General features: G+C 44.3%; 1 protein-coding gene across 1 annotated transcript in view; it reads right to left on the bottom strand.

Moving 5' to 3' along the window:
* Window positions 1-11,345, bottom strand: part of Sptan1 (spectrin, alpha, non-erythrocytic 1) — a 59,502-nt gene extending 48,157 nt beyond the window's left edge. The window contains exons 1-4 of the mRNA XM_013021268.1: window positions 11,109-11,345; window positions 8,606-8,731; window positions 3,895-4,035; window positions 3,271-3,417 (exon numbers count right to left, since the gene is read on the bottom strand). Coding sequence (XP_012876722.1) covers window positions 3,271-3,417; window positions 3,895-4,035; window positions 8,606-8,731; window positions 11,109-11,345 — 651 coding nt within the window. The remainder of the gene's footprint in view (window positions 1-3,270; window positions 3,418-3,894; window positions 4,036-8,605; window positions 8,732-11,108) is intronic.
* Between the last annotated feature and the right edge of the window lie 5,526 nt (window positions 11,346-16,871).

The raw sequence follows: 16,871 nt of genomic DNA, 5'->3' as shown, positions 1-16,871 counted from the left end.
AAAAAGAATCTCACAGATGGGGGCGGGGGGAAGCTGGGAAGGGATGGGAAGGGGAAACAAAGGAGGAGGCTACAATGCTTGATAAGAAATGTACTCATTGTCTTGCCCATGTAATTGTAACCTCTCTGTACAGTATTTTCACAATAAAAAAAAAAAAAAACCTCACAGATTTTCCTGCCTGGGCTCCTCAGATCTCAGCCTCCTGAGTAGCTAGGATTATAGGTATGTGCCACCGGTGCCTGGCTATTTCTTTGTTTTAAGGAGAACATAATTGGGAGGCAGAGACAGAAGGTTTAAGAGTTTGAGCTGGCACAGGTGGCTCACGCCTGTATTCCTAGCTACTCGGGAGGTTGAGCTCTGAGGACTGCAGTTCAAAGTCAGCCCGGGTAGGAAAGGCTATGAAACTCTTATCTCCAATAAAACACCAGAAAACCAAAAGTGGAGTTGTGGCTCAAGTGGTAGAGCACTATCCTTGAACTGAAGAGCTGAGGGACAATGCTCAGGCCCAGAGTTCAAGCCCCATGACCGACCAAAAAAAAGTGTTTGAGGTCAACCTGGACAAAATTTACCAAGACTTTATCTCAGAAAATACAACAACAAAAGGACTAGGGTATGTAGAGGGCTTGCCTAGCTTGTACACAAGGCCCTGGTTTACCCCCACAATCCGCAGGAAAAAAAAAACGAAAAAAAAAACCCTGAAGTAATCAGTGGTTGTTTTTGTCAGTCCTAGGGCTTGAACTCAGGGCCTGGGCATTATCCTTAAGTTTCTTTTGCTCAAGGCTAGCACTCTACCACTGGCGCCACAGTGCCACTTCCGGCCTTTTCTGTTTATGTAGTCCTGAGGAATTGAACCCAGGATTTCATGTATGCTAGGCAAGCACTCTACTACTAAGCCACATTCCCAGCCCTACCCAGCCCTAATCAGTTGTTTTGGATCCACTTGTCAGATCAGGGACTTGGCCTACCATTCTTCTTCAACACAACTTGAGGATGGCTCAGGCCTTTGCAAGGAATAATGTCTCTGCTCAATGTAACTTTTTTTTTTTTCTTGTCAATCATGGAGTTTGAACTCAGGGTCTGGGTGCTGTTCCTCAGCTCATTTACTCAAGGCTAGTACTCTACTCCTTTGAGCCATAATAACACTTCCAGTTTTTGAGTGATTAACTGGAGATAAAGAGTCTCATGGGAACTTTTGTACCCAGGATGGCTTTAAACCATGGTCCAGCCTTATGAATAGCTAGGATTAAAGGCATAAGCCACTGACACCCAGCTAAATAGCTTTTTTTTTTAATTTTTATATAGGTCTTGGGGCTTGAACTCTGGGTCTGGGCACTGTCCCTCAGCTCTTTAGCTCAAGGCTAGCACTCTACCACTTGAGCCACAGTGCCTACTTCTGGCTTTTTCTGTTTATGTAGTACTGAGGAATCGAACCCAGGGCCTCATGAATGAGGGGCAAGCACTCTACCACTGAGCCACGTTCCCAGTCCTAAAAAGCTATTTTTGAGGAATGCTAACCACCTTCTTTTAACCATAACTGGAAAAGGAAACAAGAATCAGCACTGAAGCATATCTCTAAGTTTAATATCTGTTTCCCTCAAATAATAATCTCCCTAAAGGCTAGGAATGTGGCTTAGTGGTAGAGTGCTTTCCTAGCCTGCATGAAACCCTGGGGTCGATTCCTCAGTACATAAAAACAGAAAAAGCCAGAAGTGGAGCTGTAGTTCTAGTGTTAGAATTCTAGCCTTAAGCAAAAAGAAGCTCAGGGACAATGGCCAGACCCTGAGTTTAGGCCCCAGGATAGGAGTGACAAAATAAATAAAAAAAATAAAATCTCGGGACTGGGAAGGTGGCCCAGTGGTAGAGTGCTTGCCTTGCATGCATGAGGCCCTGGGTTCAATTCCTCAGTACCACATAAACAGAAAAAGCTGGAAGTGGCACTGTGGCTCAAGTGGTAGAGCGCTAGCCTTGAGAGGAAGAGCTGAGGGACAGCGCCCAGGCCTAGAGTTCAAGAACCCATGAGAAAGAAAGAAAGAAAGAAAAAGAAAGAAAGAAAGAAAGAAAGAAAGGAAGGAAGGAAGGAAGGAAGGAAGGAAGGAGAGAGAGAGAGAGAGAGAAAGAAAAGAGAGAGAGAGAAAAAAATCTCCCTAAAGCCAAAGCTCTCTGCTCCCTACTACTTGGTGTCTCTAGCGCATGTTGTCCTTGGTAGAAGAGGTGAATGAAAAAGGAGCTCTTCGCTTGCCTTGCATGCCTGAGGCCCTGGGTTCAATTCCTCAGCACCACATAAGCAAAAAGAAAAAAGCCAGAAGTGGTGCTGTGGCTGAAGTGGTAGAGCGCTAGCCTTGAGCTGAAGAGCTGAGGGACAGCGCCCAGGCCAAGAGTTCAGGCCTCACAACTGGACCCAAAAAAAAAAAGAAAAAAAAAAGGAGCTCTTAGAGGTGCATTAGGAAACTCAGTAAGGTCGTTTCATGTATTCTTTTTCAAGTGTGTGCCAGTACTGGGGCTTGAACTCAGTGCTCTGAGCTCTTGCTTTGCTATTCTGTTCACAGCTAGAGCTCTACCACTTGAGCCACACCTCTAGTTCTGGCTTTTTGCTGGTTAACTGAAGATTTGTCTACTTAGGCCAACTTCAAATCTCAATCCTCAAATCTTAGCCTCCTGAGTAGCTAGTACTATCAGTGTGAGCCACCAGCGAGTCACCAGTGCCCAAGTATCTTTTTTATCTTGACAGAGTATCACTATGCAGCCCAGGCTGGCCTGGAACTCAATCCTATCTTGGCCAAGTTCTGGGATCACAGGATTATACCACCATACCACCCAACTATTCTCCGCTCCCCCCACACCTGCCATGGACTATACAACAGCTTCCCTTGAACTCTACCAGATTCCCTTAAGCTCCCCAGACAGCCTGGGAAACCTCAACTGAAAAGGAAGTGGCACTGGTGGCCACCTCCCAACTCTAAGCAAGCATTCATCACCACACCCTCATCTGAGAAACCCAGAGACCCAGCTTCAGCAGTCCAATAAAAGCTTTGCCCCACCCACCTGAAAATGGGTGGAGGAAACAGATCAAATGAACTCTGCCCTTCCTGCCCACAACTACAAGGTAAAAACTATGTTCTTGTTTAGGGATAATGCACCTAAGGCTTTGCTTAGATCTAAACAAAAGTTTTATGGATGCTTATAAAAGTTTGCTCACTAAGGAGTTTGAGACCTTCCAAATTTACTTTGGATTGGCTAGAAGACTCACACGATGATCCTGTGACATGTTACCTGGATGAGTTTGGCAGCAAATTGGTTCACTTCATTAACCCTTTCTTCATGAGCAGCCAGATCTGTTTGAAACTCTTCAAATTTCTTCTGTAGAACTTCTACATGCTCTAGGTCCTGGCCCAGCTCCTCAGAAGTCACAATTGCTTCCTATTTCGGGACCAAACCAGAGCCACAGTCAACAGTTGGTTTAAAAAAAAAAAACAAAAACAAAAAAACTTTTTAAGTTTTATCCATGGGTTAGGAGCGATTGGTGACAATGTTATCAGTCACTTTGTATTCATATACTGTTCTGTAGAATGGGAACTTCTTTGTACAACTACTTAAAGATAATTAAAATTTTTTTTAACGTTTTACCCAGGAAGTTATATGAAACTGATTTATTAGATATGGAGCCAAGTTAGCTTTCATGGACAGTTTTCTACATGGCTTCTGTCAGTCCTTTTAAAGCATCCTGTTCAAGATACCTCAGTGTTTAGAGTTATAGAAACAAAAGATTCCTCTCTACAGCAAGAGACCCAGTGGTCCCCTTACACCCAGCATCTAGTCTGGCTGCAGCTGCCTACTGCTGGCTCTCAAGAGTCCCTCTCCCTAGGGAGGCTCTCAGAGTCTTCCTCCCCAATTCACCTTGTCGCTGATCCAGTCCATCACATCCTCACACTCTCGCAAATACTGCACCAACTTCTGGGCCTGCAGCAGTTTGATTCCTTTCTCCCGCATCTTCTCTAACAGCAATTCCCACTGGCGGTGCAGTTCCATCAGTCGAGTCTAGAGGACACAAATCAGATGTTTACTGGGTTATAACTGGACCTGTAGGATCAGACCTTCTAAAGAGTTCTTACAAGCCAAAGCCAATCTCAAGACTCAGAGTAAAAAAAAAAATCTCTTAAAAGAGAATCCAACAGGAAAGTAAAATAGGCTCTGTTGTGGAGGTAAGTACCAGTGAGCGGGGGGAAGGCTAGTGTAATGGGTAAATAGGGATAGATGTGGCCAACATGGTTTTATCTATATGTATGTTAACTGAACAACAAAACCTGTTGAAGTTGTTTTAAGAATGGGGATATGAGCCAGGGGCTGGTGGCTCATTCCTGCATCCTACTTACTCAGGAGGTTGAGATCTGAGGATCATATTTAAAGCTAATCCAGGCAGGAAAGTCCATGAGACTCCAATCTCCAATAAACTACTCTGAAAAAGCCAGAAGTGATGCTGTGGCTGAGTGGTAGAGTGCTTGCCTTGAGCAAAAGGAGCAGGCAGACAGTGCCCAAGTCCCAAGTTCAAGACCCAGGACTAGCACAAAAAATAAAAAAAAATGAAAAAAAGCTAGAAGGGAAGTTGTAGCTCAAGTGGTAGAGCACTAACCTTGAACAAAGCAAACTCAGGACAGTGCCAAGGCCCTGAGTTCAAACCCCAGCACTGGTACAAAAAAAAAAAAAAGAATGTATTTTCATGGTAGATTTAGGCTAGCTTACTACAGGGGAAGTATTGTTATTTCCATATTTGTAAGTGCAGGATATCAGTAATTATTAAAGTGATAGTGTCACAGAGTGAAGACTGCTGGGGAAGGGATTAATAAGGAATTAATGTGGAAACAGAAATAGCTAAAGGCTATGCTCTGATTTAATGGAGGTGAGCAGAGAAACAAAACAAAAACAGAGGTCCAACAGACACGACAAATATTATAAGGCACAAAACAAAGATCTTAGCATAAAAGTGGAAAAAAAGTAGGATCCTGAAATGTCATCAGCTACCAAAGATTTCTGGGCAGAAAAAGGTTTGGAGGGTCTGTATGACAGCTGTACAGCACAACATCTCAAATCAGGCTAACTTCACCAAGTAGCAGGCACAGGGCCAAACATATTCACCTCCCAGCATCGTTGGGTGTTCAGAGCACAGGCCCTTTTAAGGGCTTATGGAATGGGGAAAACTAATTCTCATTCATGCCTTGGTGCTTCATTCAGTATTCTGATCAGACTTCAGTGCCCTGATTATGTTCACCCAAGATACTGGGAGTTTCTGTGTAACACTGACAGGCAAAGGTAAACCAAACAGAAAGGTTCAAATACCAAAAGAAACACAGTGTGAGATCCGCCTGTGGTTAAAACACCACTCCCCCCAAAAAAAGAACAACAAAAAACCCCTGAAAATCAGGGATAGTTGGGGAGGGTGGACTGAAAAAGCAGGAGTGTTTCACTGGCAAGGAGAAAGCAGTGGGGAGAGGCAGGCTCACACAGTTCACTTCTGCCCATGGTAAGGACCATTTGCCAGCACCAAGGAGGAAGTGAAAGGCATTTCCACAGCAACCAATGGCAAGTCAGTATCCACCTACTCGGATGTGGGAGCCAATGTGGGTGGCGGTGACTATAGGGCGCCACGCCGTCCGGTAAGGTGTGAAAGTCTAAATCAGTGATAGACAGGTTATACACAGACCCAGTCCTCCACCCCACCCACCTTCTGTACTAATGCTACATGCCAAACTAAGCTGCAACAGATAAACTGCCAAGACAGGCTCACCATGTACACAAAAGTGGAGAGAGACAGCTCCCTGCTAAAGAATGAGGTGAGGCCAGGGACATAGGGAAAACCTCTCCCAAGCCCACTGGCATCCTCACAAATTTTATTTTCACACATGTCATCTCTCAGGCAAGGCCACTTGTGGTACTGGCAATTTTCCTCTCTGGTTGGTCTGAACTCTTTTGGTCCTACAGGGCCCAGACAGCCCAGCTGCACAGCTTCCTATTGTCTGGGAACATGGGTGGCAGAGGCAGGTGCATTTCAGAAACAGCAGAAGCTGGCAGGGTGGAGAAGAAAGCCTGATTCTGACTCAGTGATTTCTCAACAGAGGCATGAGCCAGAGCTGGAGTTTTCTGAGAAACAGATGGAAAAACATTAAGGAAAGAAGATAAGAAAGCGCTTGTGGATCGTATCTGTAAGCCTAGCTACTCAGGAAGCTGAGATCTGGAGGATCATGGTTTAAAGCTAGCCCAGACAGGGCTGGGAATGTGGCTCTGTGGTAGCGTGCTTGTCTAGCATGCATGAAGCCCTGGGTCCGATTCCTCAGTACCACATAAACACAAAAAGCTGGAAATAGCGCTGTGGCTCAAGTGGTAGAGCTAGCCTTGAGCAAAAGAAGCTCAGGGACAGTACCCAGGACCTGAATGCAAGCCCTAGGCCTGGCCCCTCAAGAAATAAAAAAAATAGAAGTTAGCCCAGACAGAAAACCCACAAGACTCTATATCCAAAAACCAGTAAAAGGTTTGTTGGTTGGGAAGCATGGCTCCACTGGTAAAGTACCAGTCCAGAAAGCAAGCATTAAATCTCTGAGTCTAAACCCGCGTACCAAAAAAAAAAAAAAAAAAGGACTGGGAATGTGGCTTAGTGGTAGAGTGCTTGCCTACCATGCATACAGTCCTGGGTTTGATTCCTAAGAACCACATAAGCAGAAAAAGCTGGAAGTGGTGCTGTGGCTGAAGTGGTAGAGCACTAGCCTTAAGCACAGAGAAGCTCAGGGACGAAGCCCAGGCTCTGCGTTCATACCCTAGGACCAGCAAAAGAATGAAATACAGGTTGGGATGGGATAAGCAATCAGCTATGACTGGAAAGAAAAAGGAGCAGAGCACAATTCCAGTTGTCACCTTAGCTATGGGACTCTGAGCAGGTTACTTAAAATTCTGAGCCTCAATTTCCACTCTTTCCTAATATAGAGATAATAGTCACCTTGCAAGCATATTGTGAAGATTAATAATAGCAAATTGTCTGTACTTTAACAATAACTAGTAGCTACTCAACAACAGTAGTTAACAGAATATTCTTATTATTACTATTAACAGTATTTTAAATGTTGCTTTAATATGATCTCGACACAGATCACAGGGCGTTCAGTAGTAAATGTAAGCACAGTCAGTTCTGGGTCCTCCCCCAGATTAATCACTAAAGCCAAATACTTGGTCTGTTGCTCCTGTGCCCTTCTATAACCTGGCTATTCTACCACAAAGCAGCCCCATTCACTCTGGGGAAAAAACTTCTATTGCCAAAATAAGAAGCAGGCCAATTTCACTTACTCTAAGACTATATACAAAATAGGGGCTAAATGGGCAAACTAATATTTGTATTTAATGGTAGAGATGAGTTGTCCAAATAGGTTCAGTGGAATTAATAAGTTGTCATATGATAATGGACACTCACTTTTACTTCATATTTGCAATCATCAGTAGTAATAGATAATAATTAGTAGTCATAAGCTCAGAGCTAGTTCCAAGACTTCAATAAGTGGGCAGGGAGGCAAGTGCACTTGACACACCAACGGCAGACAATGTGGAGAAGGAAGCAGAGCAGAGCAAACAATGAATGTTTACTAAATGAATGGATCCTAAGAGAATGAACCCTGCCCCCCGCCCAAAAAAAAAGTTATCAGGGAAGAGTGGAGATGAAACTTTCCTAGCTGGGATGAAACTTTCCTAGCTGGGGTTCATAGCTATCATATAAATCATCAGGACTGCTTGAGCTATCATATAAATCATCAGGACTGCTTGAGGTGAAGGCCTAGGAAAGGCTGGGCCCTCATTGGGACATAGTTTTGGAGAAAATAAACCAAAAGACCCCTCACTCAGCACTCAGGAAGCTGAGACAGGAGGATGGGCAATTTGAGGTTATATAGTGAAACTGTCTCAACAAAAAAAGAACCAAACAAGACATAGCTAGATAGGAAGTATTTTAAGGGTATAGAGAGCATCTGTAGGTAAGAAACTGTGTGATACTCATCAGAGATTTGCTTTTCCCTAAACTCTGTTGAAATGAAAAACAAAGTGGAGAAAGATCAATTATAGTCCCAGTTCCATAATAAACAGGACCAGAGTTGGGGGAGGATTGCCTTCTTGTTAGTCCTATCACCAGGCCATGGGCCAAAAGTGTCCCAGGCATTCCTTAGAGCTAGGCCTTTTCGGGCTATCTGTCTCAGTGGCTCAAGGGCAAGGCACTAAGATTCAGACAGAAATATTTCCAATACAGAACTTTGTTCGGAATGTTTATGATAGCTCCTATTTGTCTTATTACCCTAACCTCCAAATCCACCAATTTTCCCTAACAGGCTTTCCCACCCAATGTTAAGAATTAGTTTACGGACCATCATATCCTAACTTGTACTACCATGGAACATCATTTCTTCCTCCATGTCCAAACACAAGTTTATATTCATGCTGAGTCACATCACAAACTAAGAACTTGGGCAACTCCTTCAGGACACGCCACTGGTTTACTACAAAGCTAAAAAAGCCTATCTTGACAAAGAAGATCCTCTTCCTCCCAGGCAAGGCCATCTCTACCAGCTCTCCCTCAACTTACCCGGATGGTTTCAGATGCAAAATGTCCTTCTGAGATCATCAGGTTTCCAGTTTCATCCAGCTTGACAATAGCTCCTGAGTTGGCCTGAACTTCAGCTTCAAAGGCTTGATGTTTCTGGAGCTTTCCCTGGTGGTGGACACAAAGTAAGCCACGGAATCATTACCCAGCAATTCTCTAATCCCTATCCTGTGGCTCACTCTCTAGTTTGGGAGGCATTCATCAGCGCCTTGCCTTATTCTCTATCTGGTCAAAGACAGTCTGCATCTATATTCCCTCTGCAAGTTGGGCCAGGAAGCACATCCAACTTTGCAGATAGAAGACACAACAAAATGTCTAAAATTCTATTGTTGACCAATTGTGTCCCTTTAGAAACAGGACCTTACTACCAGTCTTCTTAGCATAGGGAGTGGTTTGTCTTTGAATAACCCACTCATACACTGACACCCTTCTTCTCCTTGCCTTAGAAGCAGCACTACTATCCTTCCTCCATGGGGAGTTTCCTCGGATGAACCCAGGGCCTCTCTCTAGCACTGAGCTAGCACCATGGCTCCACACCTTTCTCACCATGGACTGAGCTAGGAAGAGGCCTGCAGGACCCTGACTGCACCTACCTGCCGCTCCTCATTCTCTCTTCTTACAGTCCTTTGGTGCAGTAAAAGAATGCATGGAGGGGTTAGAGGCATGGCTCCGTTGGTAGAGCGCTAGCCACTGAGTGAAAGTACCATGTTCCATGTTTGAATACTGGTCTTAGGCCAAAAGAAAAAAAAGGAACCCATAGAAACAGCTACTACTCCACTTGTTACCAAAATAATTTTTCTTTTCAAAGTAGTTTTTCTTTAAAATGTCTCACCTCCAGGCGCTGGTGGCTCATGCCTGGGCAGGAAAGTCTGTGAGACTCTTATCTCCAATAAACTACTCAGAAAAAGCTGGAAATGGGGCTGTGGCTCAAGTCTAAGCACAGAGAGGCTGCGGGACAGCACCTAGGCCCTTTGTCTTTCCCTGTGTGGCCTTGTGGCTCACACTTAGAATCCTTAGGAGGCTGACACTAGGGGGACCAGTTCCATGCCAGCCCCAGAAAAAGTTAGCAAGACCCCATCTCAACCAACAAGCTTGACAGAATGTTGCGTCCTTTGTCATCCCAGATTCTTGGAAAGTGAACAGTGGTTCCAGGACAACCCAAGGCAAAAAGTGAGATTCTGCCTGAAAAATAAAAAGATCTGGGAAGGCAGGTGCTGGTGGCTCACACCTATAATCCTAACTACTCAGGAGGCTGAGATCTGAGAATTGTGGCTTGAAGTAAGCCTGAGCCTAGATAGAAAAATCCATGATTTTTATCTCCAATTAACCAGCATAAAGCTGAAAGTGATGGTGTAGCTCAAGTGATAAGAGTGTTGGACTACAATAGAGGCCTAGAGTTCAAACGGGGATGGGGGTGGGGTGATTAATTTCACTAAAATCAATGAGCAAAAGGTATACTATAGATACTGTCCGCTTTAGGATATGGCAGGGTGTGTTTGTACACACCTATAATCCTAACACTACAATACTGAGTCAGGAGAAATGCAGATCTAGGCCACCCTGGGTTACACAGTAAGACCCTATCTTAAACAAACAAAGAGTAGTTAGGTGCTAGTAGCTCATGTTGTAATCTTAGGTACTCAGGAGGCTGAGATCTGAGGATCACAGTTCAAAGCCAGCCTGGGCAGGAAAATCTGTGAGATTCTTATCTCCAATTAACCATCAGAAAACCTTAAGTGGTGCTGTGGCTTAAGTGGTAGAGCCCTTGCGTTGAGCTGAAGAGCTGAGGGACAGTGCCCAGGCCCAGAGTTCAAGCCCCAGGACTGACAAAAAAACAAAAAACAAAAAAACCAACAAAGCATATTTAGGCTTTTCATTTTTGGTGCGTGTATGTGCTGATACTGGGGCTTAAATTCAGGACCCGAGTGCCATTCCTTAGCTTTTTGCTCAAGGCTTGTCCTTTACCACTTTTTGGCTTTTTGGTGGTTAACTGAAGGTTAGAGTCTTATGGACTTTTGTGCCCAGATTGGTGTCAAACCTAGATTTTCAGAGCTCATCCTCCTGAGTAGCAAGGATGGATCATAGGTGTGAGCTACTGGTGCCCTGCTGTTTTTTGAGCACTGACTGCTGGGACTATAAGTATGTACTGCCATGTTAGGGTCAGGCTTTGTTGTTTTTTGTTTTTTTTTTTAGCCAGTCCTGGGGCTTTGAACTCAGAGCCTGGGCACTGTCCCTGAGATTCATTTGCTAAAAGTGAGCCTCTACCACTTGAGCCACAGTGCCACTTCTGGCTTTTTCTCTTTATGTAGAACTAAGGAATTGAAGGCAGGGCTCAGTGCAAGCTAGGCAAGCATTCTACCACTAAGCCACACTCCTAGCCCTCTACATTCTTCTTGCTGCCCAATCTTTCACCTGGTTTTTGGGCAAGAATATGTGAGACATAAATTTGGGCAAGCAATCTCAAAAGAGAAAAGACACACTGTACCTGTAAGTTGGTGGGGTCTTTATAATTCTCATCAGATGCAATCTGAAGTTTCTCCTGAATCCACTTCTCCAGCTCCTCAGCATCTCTTTGGAAAAACTGGAAGCGATAGGAATCTTCCAACTTCTGACGCCGCAAGGTAGAGAGCTCCTTGAAGCGGTGGTATCTATCCAAAACCTGCTGTCGCCTCTCCTGGATATCCTCTGCTGTCTCCAGCACCTTGACCCCACTTGGGTCCATTTTCTGTTAAAACAGAATGTCCTGAGATAAGCACCACAAGACATCAAGATAGACTCAATGGAATTAGACGCTGGAGAAAAGGAAGGATCATCAGAAATTGCTAGCAGAAAACTGAACTGAGAAGGAAGCTTCTAAGAACTGACAAACAATGACCCTTATGAAAAACAGCTGTTCACTCCCACAACACCTACCTGCCCAGGCCCTTCTGGTCATGCCGGCCAACACAGGCACACCACCAAATGAGAAAGATGGGTGTGGAAGCCTTATGTCTATATTGTCAACTTTACAGGGGCTTTAGAGTTCAAAGGAGACAACAGTGTTGGAGCTTAGAGAATTACTGTAAATCCTTCAAAAGGCCTTTCATCTGGTCTCTGCATTCATTCATTTAGAATGAATTTATTCTTATTTAAATCAGCTTTTCTCTGTCTTTCCAGATCCCAGCCTGACTTAATGAAAAGATGAATTATAAAACTGTCAAACCCTTCACAACACCCAGCAGAATACATCTAAAATGTCACTCTACTGTCTTCAGCCAGCCAACCATTTGCCTGTGTGATGACCAGACCAGTTCCAGACATACAATGAAGACAGAACCACATTCCATTGTGTTTGGAGGATAGTCTCCTGAAGATCTGCCCTCCTCTGCATCTCCCAGGGATGGGGGGAACTTCAGAAAGCAAGGAGGCTGAGTGGGTGAGCTCCAGTTTCAAGGCAGGCCATGGGCTCCCTGCAGTGGTGCTGCTCCCTGCGGCACTCAATCTGTCCCAAATTTGAGCGAATGCTTTGTTGGGCAGTTGTTCCAGATTTCAATGTCAAAAAAGGAACCGACCTATTTATGGGAGAAACACGCAATATGCTACTTGATCTTATCGAGAACAAGCCAGGCTAGAGGTGTGGCTCAGGTATTGGAGCACTTACACTTGCCTGGTACATTCCACCTACAGCAGGTGCTGTCCCTCAGCTCTTCAGCTCAAGGCTAGTGCACTACCACTCGAGCCACAGCGCCACTTCCTGTTTTTTTTTTTGATTATGTGGTGCTGAGGAATCGAACCCAGGGCCTCATGCATGCAAGGCAAGCGCTTTATCACTAAGCCACCTTCCCAGCCCAATAACCACATTTATTATAGGCACCACTAATTTAATAGCTCTGTATCCTTTTGCTGCTTGCACTGTGTAATGATGCCTTTTGATTTTACTGGGGTTTTTTTGTGCATTAAATGTTTTTCATTTTTATTGTGTGTTGTCATTATTGGGGACATACATAGTTTTGTTTTATACAGCTAAATCTCATCTTCTGTAATTTTTGGTCTCATCTGGGAAATTTATTGCACTTAAAATCAATAGCAGCTTTTTTTTTTTTTTGATCAGTCATGGAGCTTGAACTCTGGACTTGGGCTCTGTCCCTCAGCTCTTCAGCTCAAGGCTAGTGCTCTACCACTTGAGACACAGCGCCACTTCTGGTTTTCTGAGTGGTTTATTGGAGATAAGAGTCTCACAGATTTTCCTGCCAGGGCTGGCTTTGAACCATGATCCTCAGATCTTAGCCTCCTGTAGCTAGGATTACAGGCGTGAGCAACCGGCTCCTGCCACAACAGCAGGTTTCTGCCATGTTACTTACTACATTATTTTTATGTTCCTTGTCCTCACATTTTAGCTGAATATTTTTAAAAAGTGAGTTTACTAGCCAGGCGCCGATGGCTCACACCTGTAAACCTAGCTACTCAGGAGACTGAGATCCTAGGATCATGGTTTGAAGTCTCCCGGACAGGAAAGTCTGTGAGAATGTTATTGCCAATAAACTACCCCTCCAAAAACAGCAGGAAGTGGAGCTGTGTTCAAGTGGTAGAGCACTATCCTTTAGTAAAAGAAACTCAGAGACAACACTCAAGCCCTGAATTTAAGCCCTAGGATGGGCTCCAAAAACAACAACAACAAAATTGAATATTAAGGCAGTAATATTTATTTATACATTTCCCTTGTTCTAACTCTCCCTCTCTCCCCTCAGAAATGGTTGACATTGAAACCCATCAGGAAATGATCTAATCTGCTTGCTAACAAGATGTTCTGGTGAAGAATTTTTCTAAGGAAGGTATAGTTATGTCTGGAATAATTGTATTACACAGTCTGGAATAATTGTATTACACAGGAGTACCAGAAGGATGTCTAAGATTTTAGGATTAAAGATTCCTATCAGAGGTTCACTGCATTTTTTTTAAAAAATTTTACTTTTTTGCCAGTTCTGGGACTTGAATTCTGGGCCTGGACACCACTTGAGCCGCAGCTTGACTTTCACACTCTGGTGGTTAACTGGAGATGAGTTTCATGGACTTTCTTGCCCAGGCTGGCTTTGAACCTCAATCCTCAGATCTTGGCTTCCTTAGTAGCTGGAATAAAACCATGAGCCATTGGCACCTGAATTGCATTTCTACAATCTCTAAGAAGTTACATATTGGGAATATAGCTCACTGGCACAGCTTTTGCCTAGCATGTGCAAAGCTTCACTTAGCACCACAAAAAAAAAAAAAAGGTTCCACTTGAGCAAGTGTCACTGCACTGGGCCCTGCCTGATGTAGCCCTACCAATCTAGATAGATAGTCCAGCAAGGCTCTGCTAAAATTAACCAACCTAAAAGGCTCGCTTTGTCACCCCAGTGAAGTAGAATGGAGTCAATTCTATACCAAGTGCTTTGGTCAGGCAATAATGGACTCTTCTTCCCTGCAGTAGATCAGCTGATGTCAGTAGGCGGGAGCTCTGCCAAGCATAACTGGCTGTGTCTGGAGAGCTGGACATCTGAAAGTCACCGATGTGCTCCCACAGTAACCGCATGCAGATGTTTTAATGGTAAGATTACAGGAGACAACAAAGGAGACTGAGGGAGAGAGAGATAGTGGTAGAGTGCTTGCCTAGCAGAATTGCAAGGCCCTGGGTTTGATCACAACACTGGAAATAAAACAGGTTTCTGGGGCTGGGAAGGTGGCTCAGTGGTAGAGCACTTGCCTTGCATGCATGAGGCCCTAGGTTCGATTCCTCAGCACCACATAAGCAAAAAGAAAAAAGCTGGAAGTGGTGCTGTGGCTCAAGTGGTAGAGTGCTAGCCTTGAGCTGAAGAGCTAAGGGACAGGGCCCAGGCCCAGAGTTCAGGCCCCATAACTGGACCAAAAAAAAAAAAAAAAGAGGTTTCTCTTCTAACCTGATAGGGCCCTGTCTCTAGTTTATTTACCAGAGTCCCAGTTTCCTTTTTGGCTCTTAAAGGGTCATCTCCACAGACTTCATTAAACATAGGAAAAAAATTTCATAACTATAGCTTAAGAATTACTGCCATCCAAAGGTGCTACAACCAACGTCAGTGTGCTGGGAATTTCTGGGACCCTGGCATGTGGCCACATTCCTTCCATGGCTGAGGCTGCACACTGCAAGAGCCCCACCCCTTCCCTGGCAATATGTAAGAGTCTGATAAGGCTGACTCCACCAAGAATGTTCCAGACTTTCCCCAAACTTCTAGGACTAACATCTTTAAAGTACCACTAGAAAGGAAAACCTGGCAAAGTGTCCATCAAAAACCAATCTCCACTGGGCGCCGGTGGTTCATGCTTGTAATCCTAGCTACTCAGGAGGCTGAGATCTGAGGATCACGGTTCAAAGCCAGCCCAAGCAGGAAAGTCCATGAGACTCTTAGCTCCAATAAAAACCACTAGAAAACCGGAAGTGGCGCTGTGGCTCAAGCAGTAGAACGCTCGCCTTGAGCTGAAGAGCACAGGGACAGCGCCCAAACCCAGAGAAAAAAAAAAAAAAACCAACCTCCAACAGTACCAACTTATCTGTCTATCCCATTCACCGTTGGAAAACCACAGTAGAGAAGACTTCCTAGGAGTGCGACCAGTGGACCCCTTATCTTAGGGCAACTGATTCACTCTGATTTTGCCAATCAGGTCCATGTATGCAGAGAATGTAGGAGAAGAAATAAAATACTAGGTGTATTCTCTCTATGTTTAAGGACAGGTCCCATTTAATGTAACTGAATCGGGAGATCTTTGCAAATCTTATTAGAAGAGTCAAGATACAGCTATTTATAAATGCTGCAATGCAGCACTCAAAATGTTAGCTGCATCATCCAGCAAGCAATGTGAGCAGATCTCAGAGGGATAAAACAGGAATTACAAGCATCTCCTTTATTATAATAAAGGGTCATGCCAGAATTCTTACAATACTGCCAGATCTTTGGGAAGTAAGAGTGGGTTCTAAAAATATAAAATTTAGCTATAGGAAATGGCACTGTCAAATGGTAGAGTGCTAGTCTTGAGCCAAAGAAGCTCAGGAACAAGGCTCAGGCCCAGAGTTCAAGCCTCAGGACCATGCCCCCTCCACCCCCCAAAAAAAAAAATTCAGCTATAAATTTTTAACTAAATACATAGACAAACCATGTCCCATGGCTGGGAAGGTGGCTCAGTGGTAGAGTACTTGTCTTGCATACATGAGGCCCTGAGTTCGATTCCTCAGCACCACATAAGCAGAAAAAGTCGGAAGTGGCACTGCAGCTCAAGTGGTAGAGCACTAGCCTTGAGCTGAAGAGCTGAAGTACCCAGCGCCCAAGCCAGGTGCTGGTGGCTCATGGTTGTAATCTTAGCTGTTCAAAGGCTAAGATCTGAGAACCATAGTTCAAAGCCAGCCCCTACAAGAAAGTCCATGAGATTCTTATCTCCAATCAGCCACCAGAAAACCGGAAGTGGTGTTGTAGCTCAAAGTGGTAGAGTGCTAGCCTTGAGCAAAAGAGCTCAGGGACAATGCCTAGGCCCTAAATTCAAGTCCCATGACCCACAAAAAATAATAATAAAAAAAAAGACTACATATCCAACACAGTCTTACACATATTATCAACTGAAACAGATTCTTTAAGAATTTTAAAAAAGAGTATCCTTATCTTTCTGCTGAATGACAAGAGGTTCTTGGTACTTCGCAACTTTTAAAATGCCCTCACCTAATATACAGGAGCTATATACAACTGTACAAAGAGAAGTATCTACTCAGCAGTGGGGCCATAGCTGAGATCATACTGCGTTAAGCAACACAACAGACTGCAGATGCAAACATTTCAAACCAAAGGTCAAATGGCTTTGGATTCTGCAAACTTGGCACCTGCAGTAAATAGCTTAGGACACCCTCATATGCCTCTTAGAGAATGGAAGAATTTGACAGGCACAGTTTCTTTACGGAACCCCAAAGATAAAAACAAAAGGAGCCAGGTGCTGGTGGCTCATGCCTGTAATTCTAGCTACTCAGGAGGCTGAGATCTGAGGATCATGGTTCAAAGCCAGCCCAGGCAGGAAAGTCTGTGAGACTCATCTCCAATAAACCACTCAGAAAACTGCAAGTGGCACTGTGGCTCAAGTGGCAGAGTGCTAGCCTTGAGCTGAAAAGCTGAGGGACAGTGTCCAAGCCCAGAGTTCAAGCCCCACGACTGGGGGGAAGGGGAAGGGGAGGAGGAATCTCATCAAAACAAAGCATTGGCATTGCCATTCTTCCAACAAG

Source organism: Dipodomys ordii, unplaced genomic scaffold (genome assembly GCF_000151885.1).
Source record: "Dipodomys ordii isolate 6190 unplaced genomic scaffold, Dord_2.0 Scaffold55, whole genome shotgun sequence".
Lineage (NCBI taxonomy): Eukaryota > Metazoa > Chordata > Mammalia > Rodentia > Heteromyidae > Dipodomys > Dipodomys ordii.
Note: the sequence above shows the minus strand (reverse complement) of the source record. Positions and strands in the feature narration are given on the sequence as shown.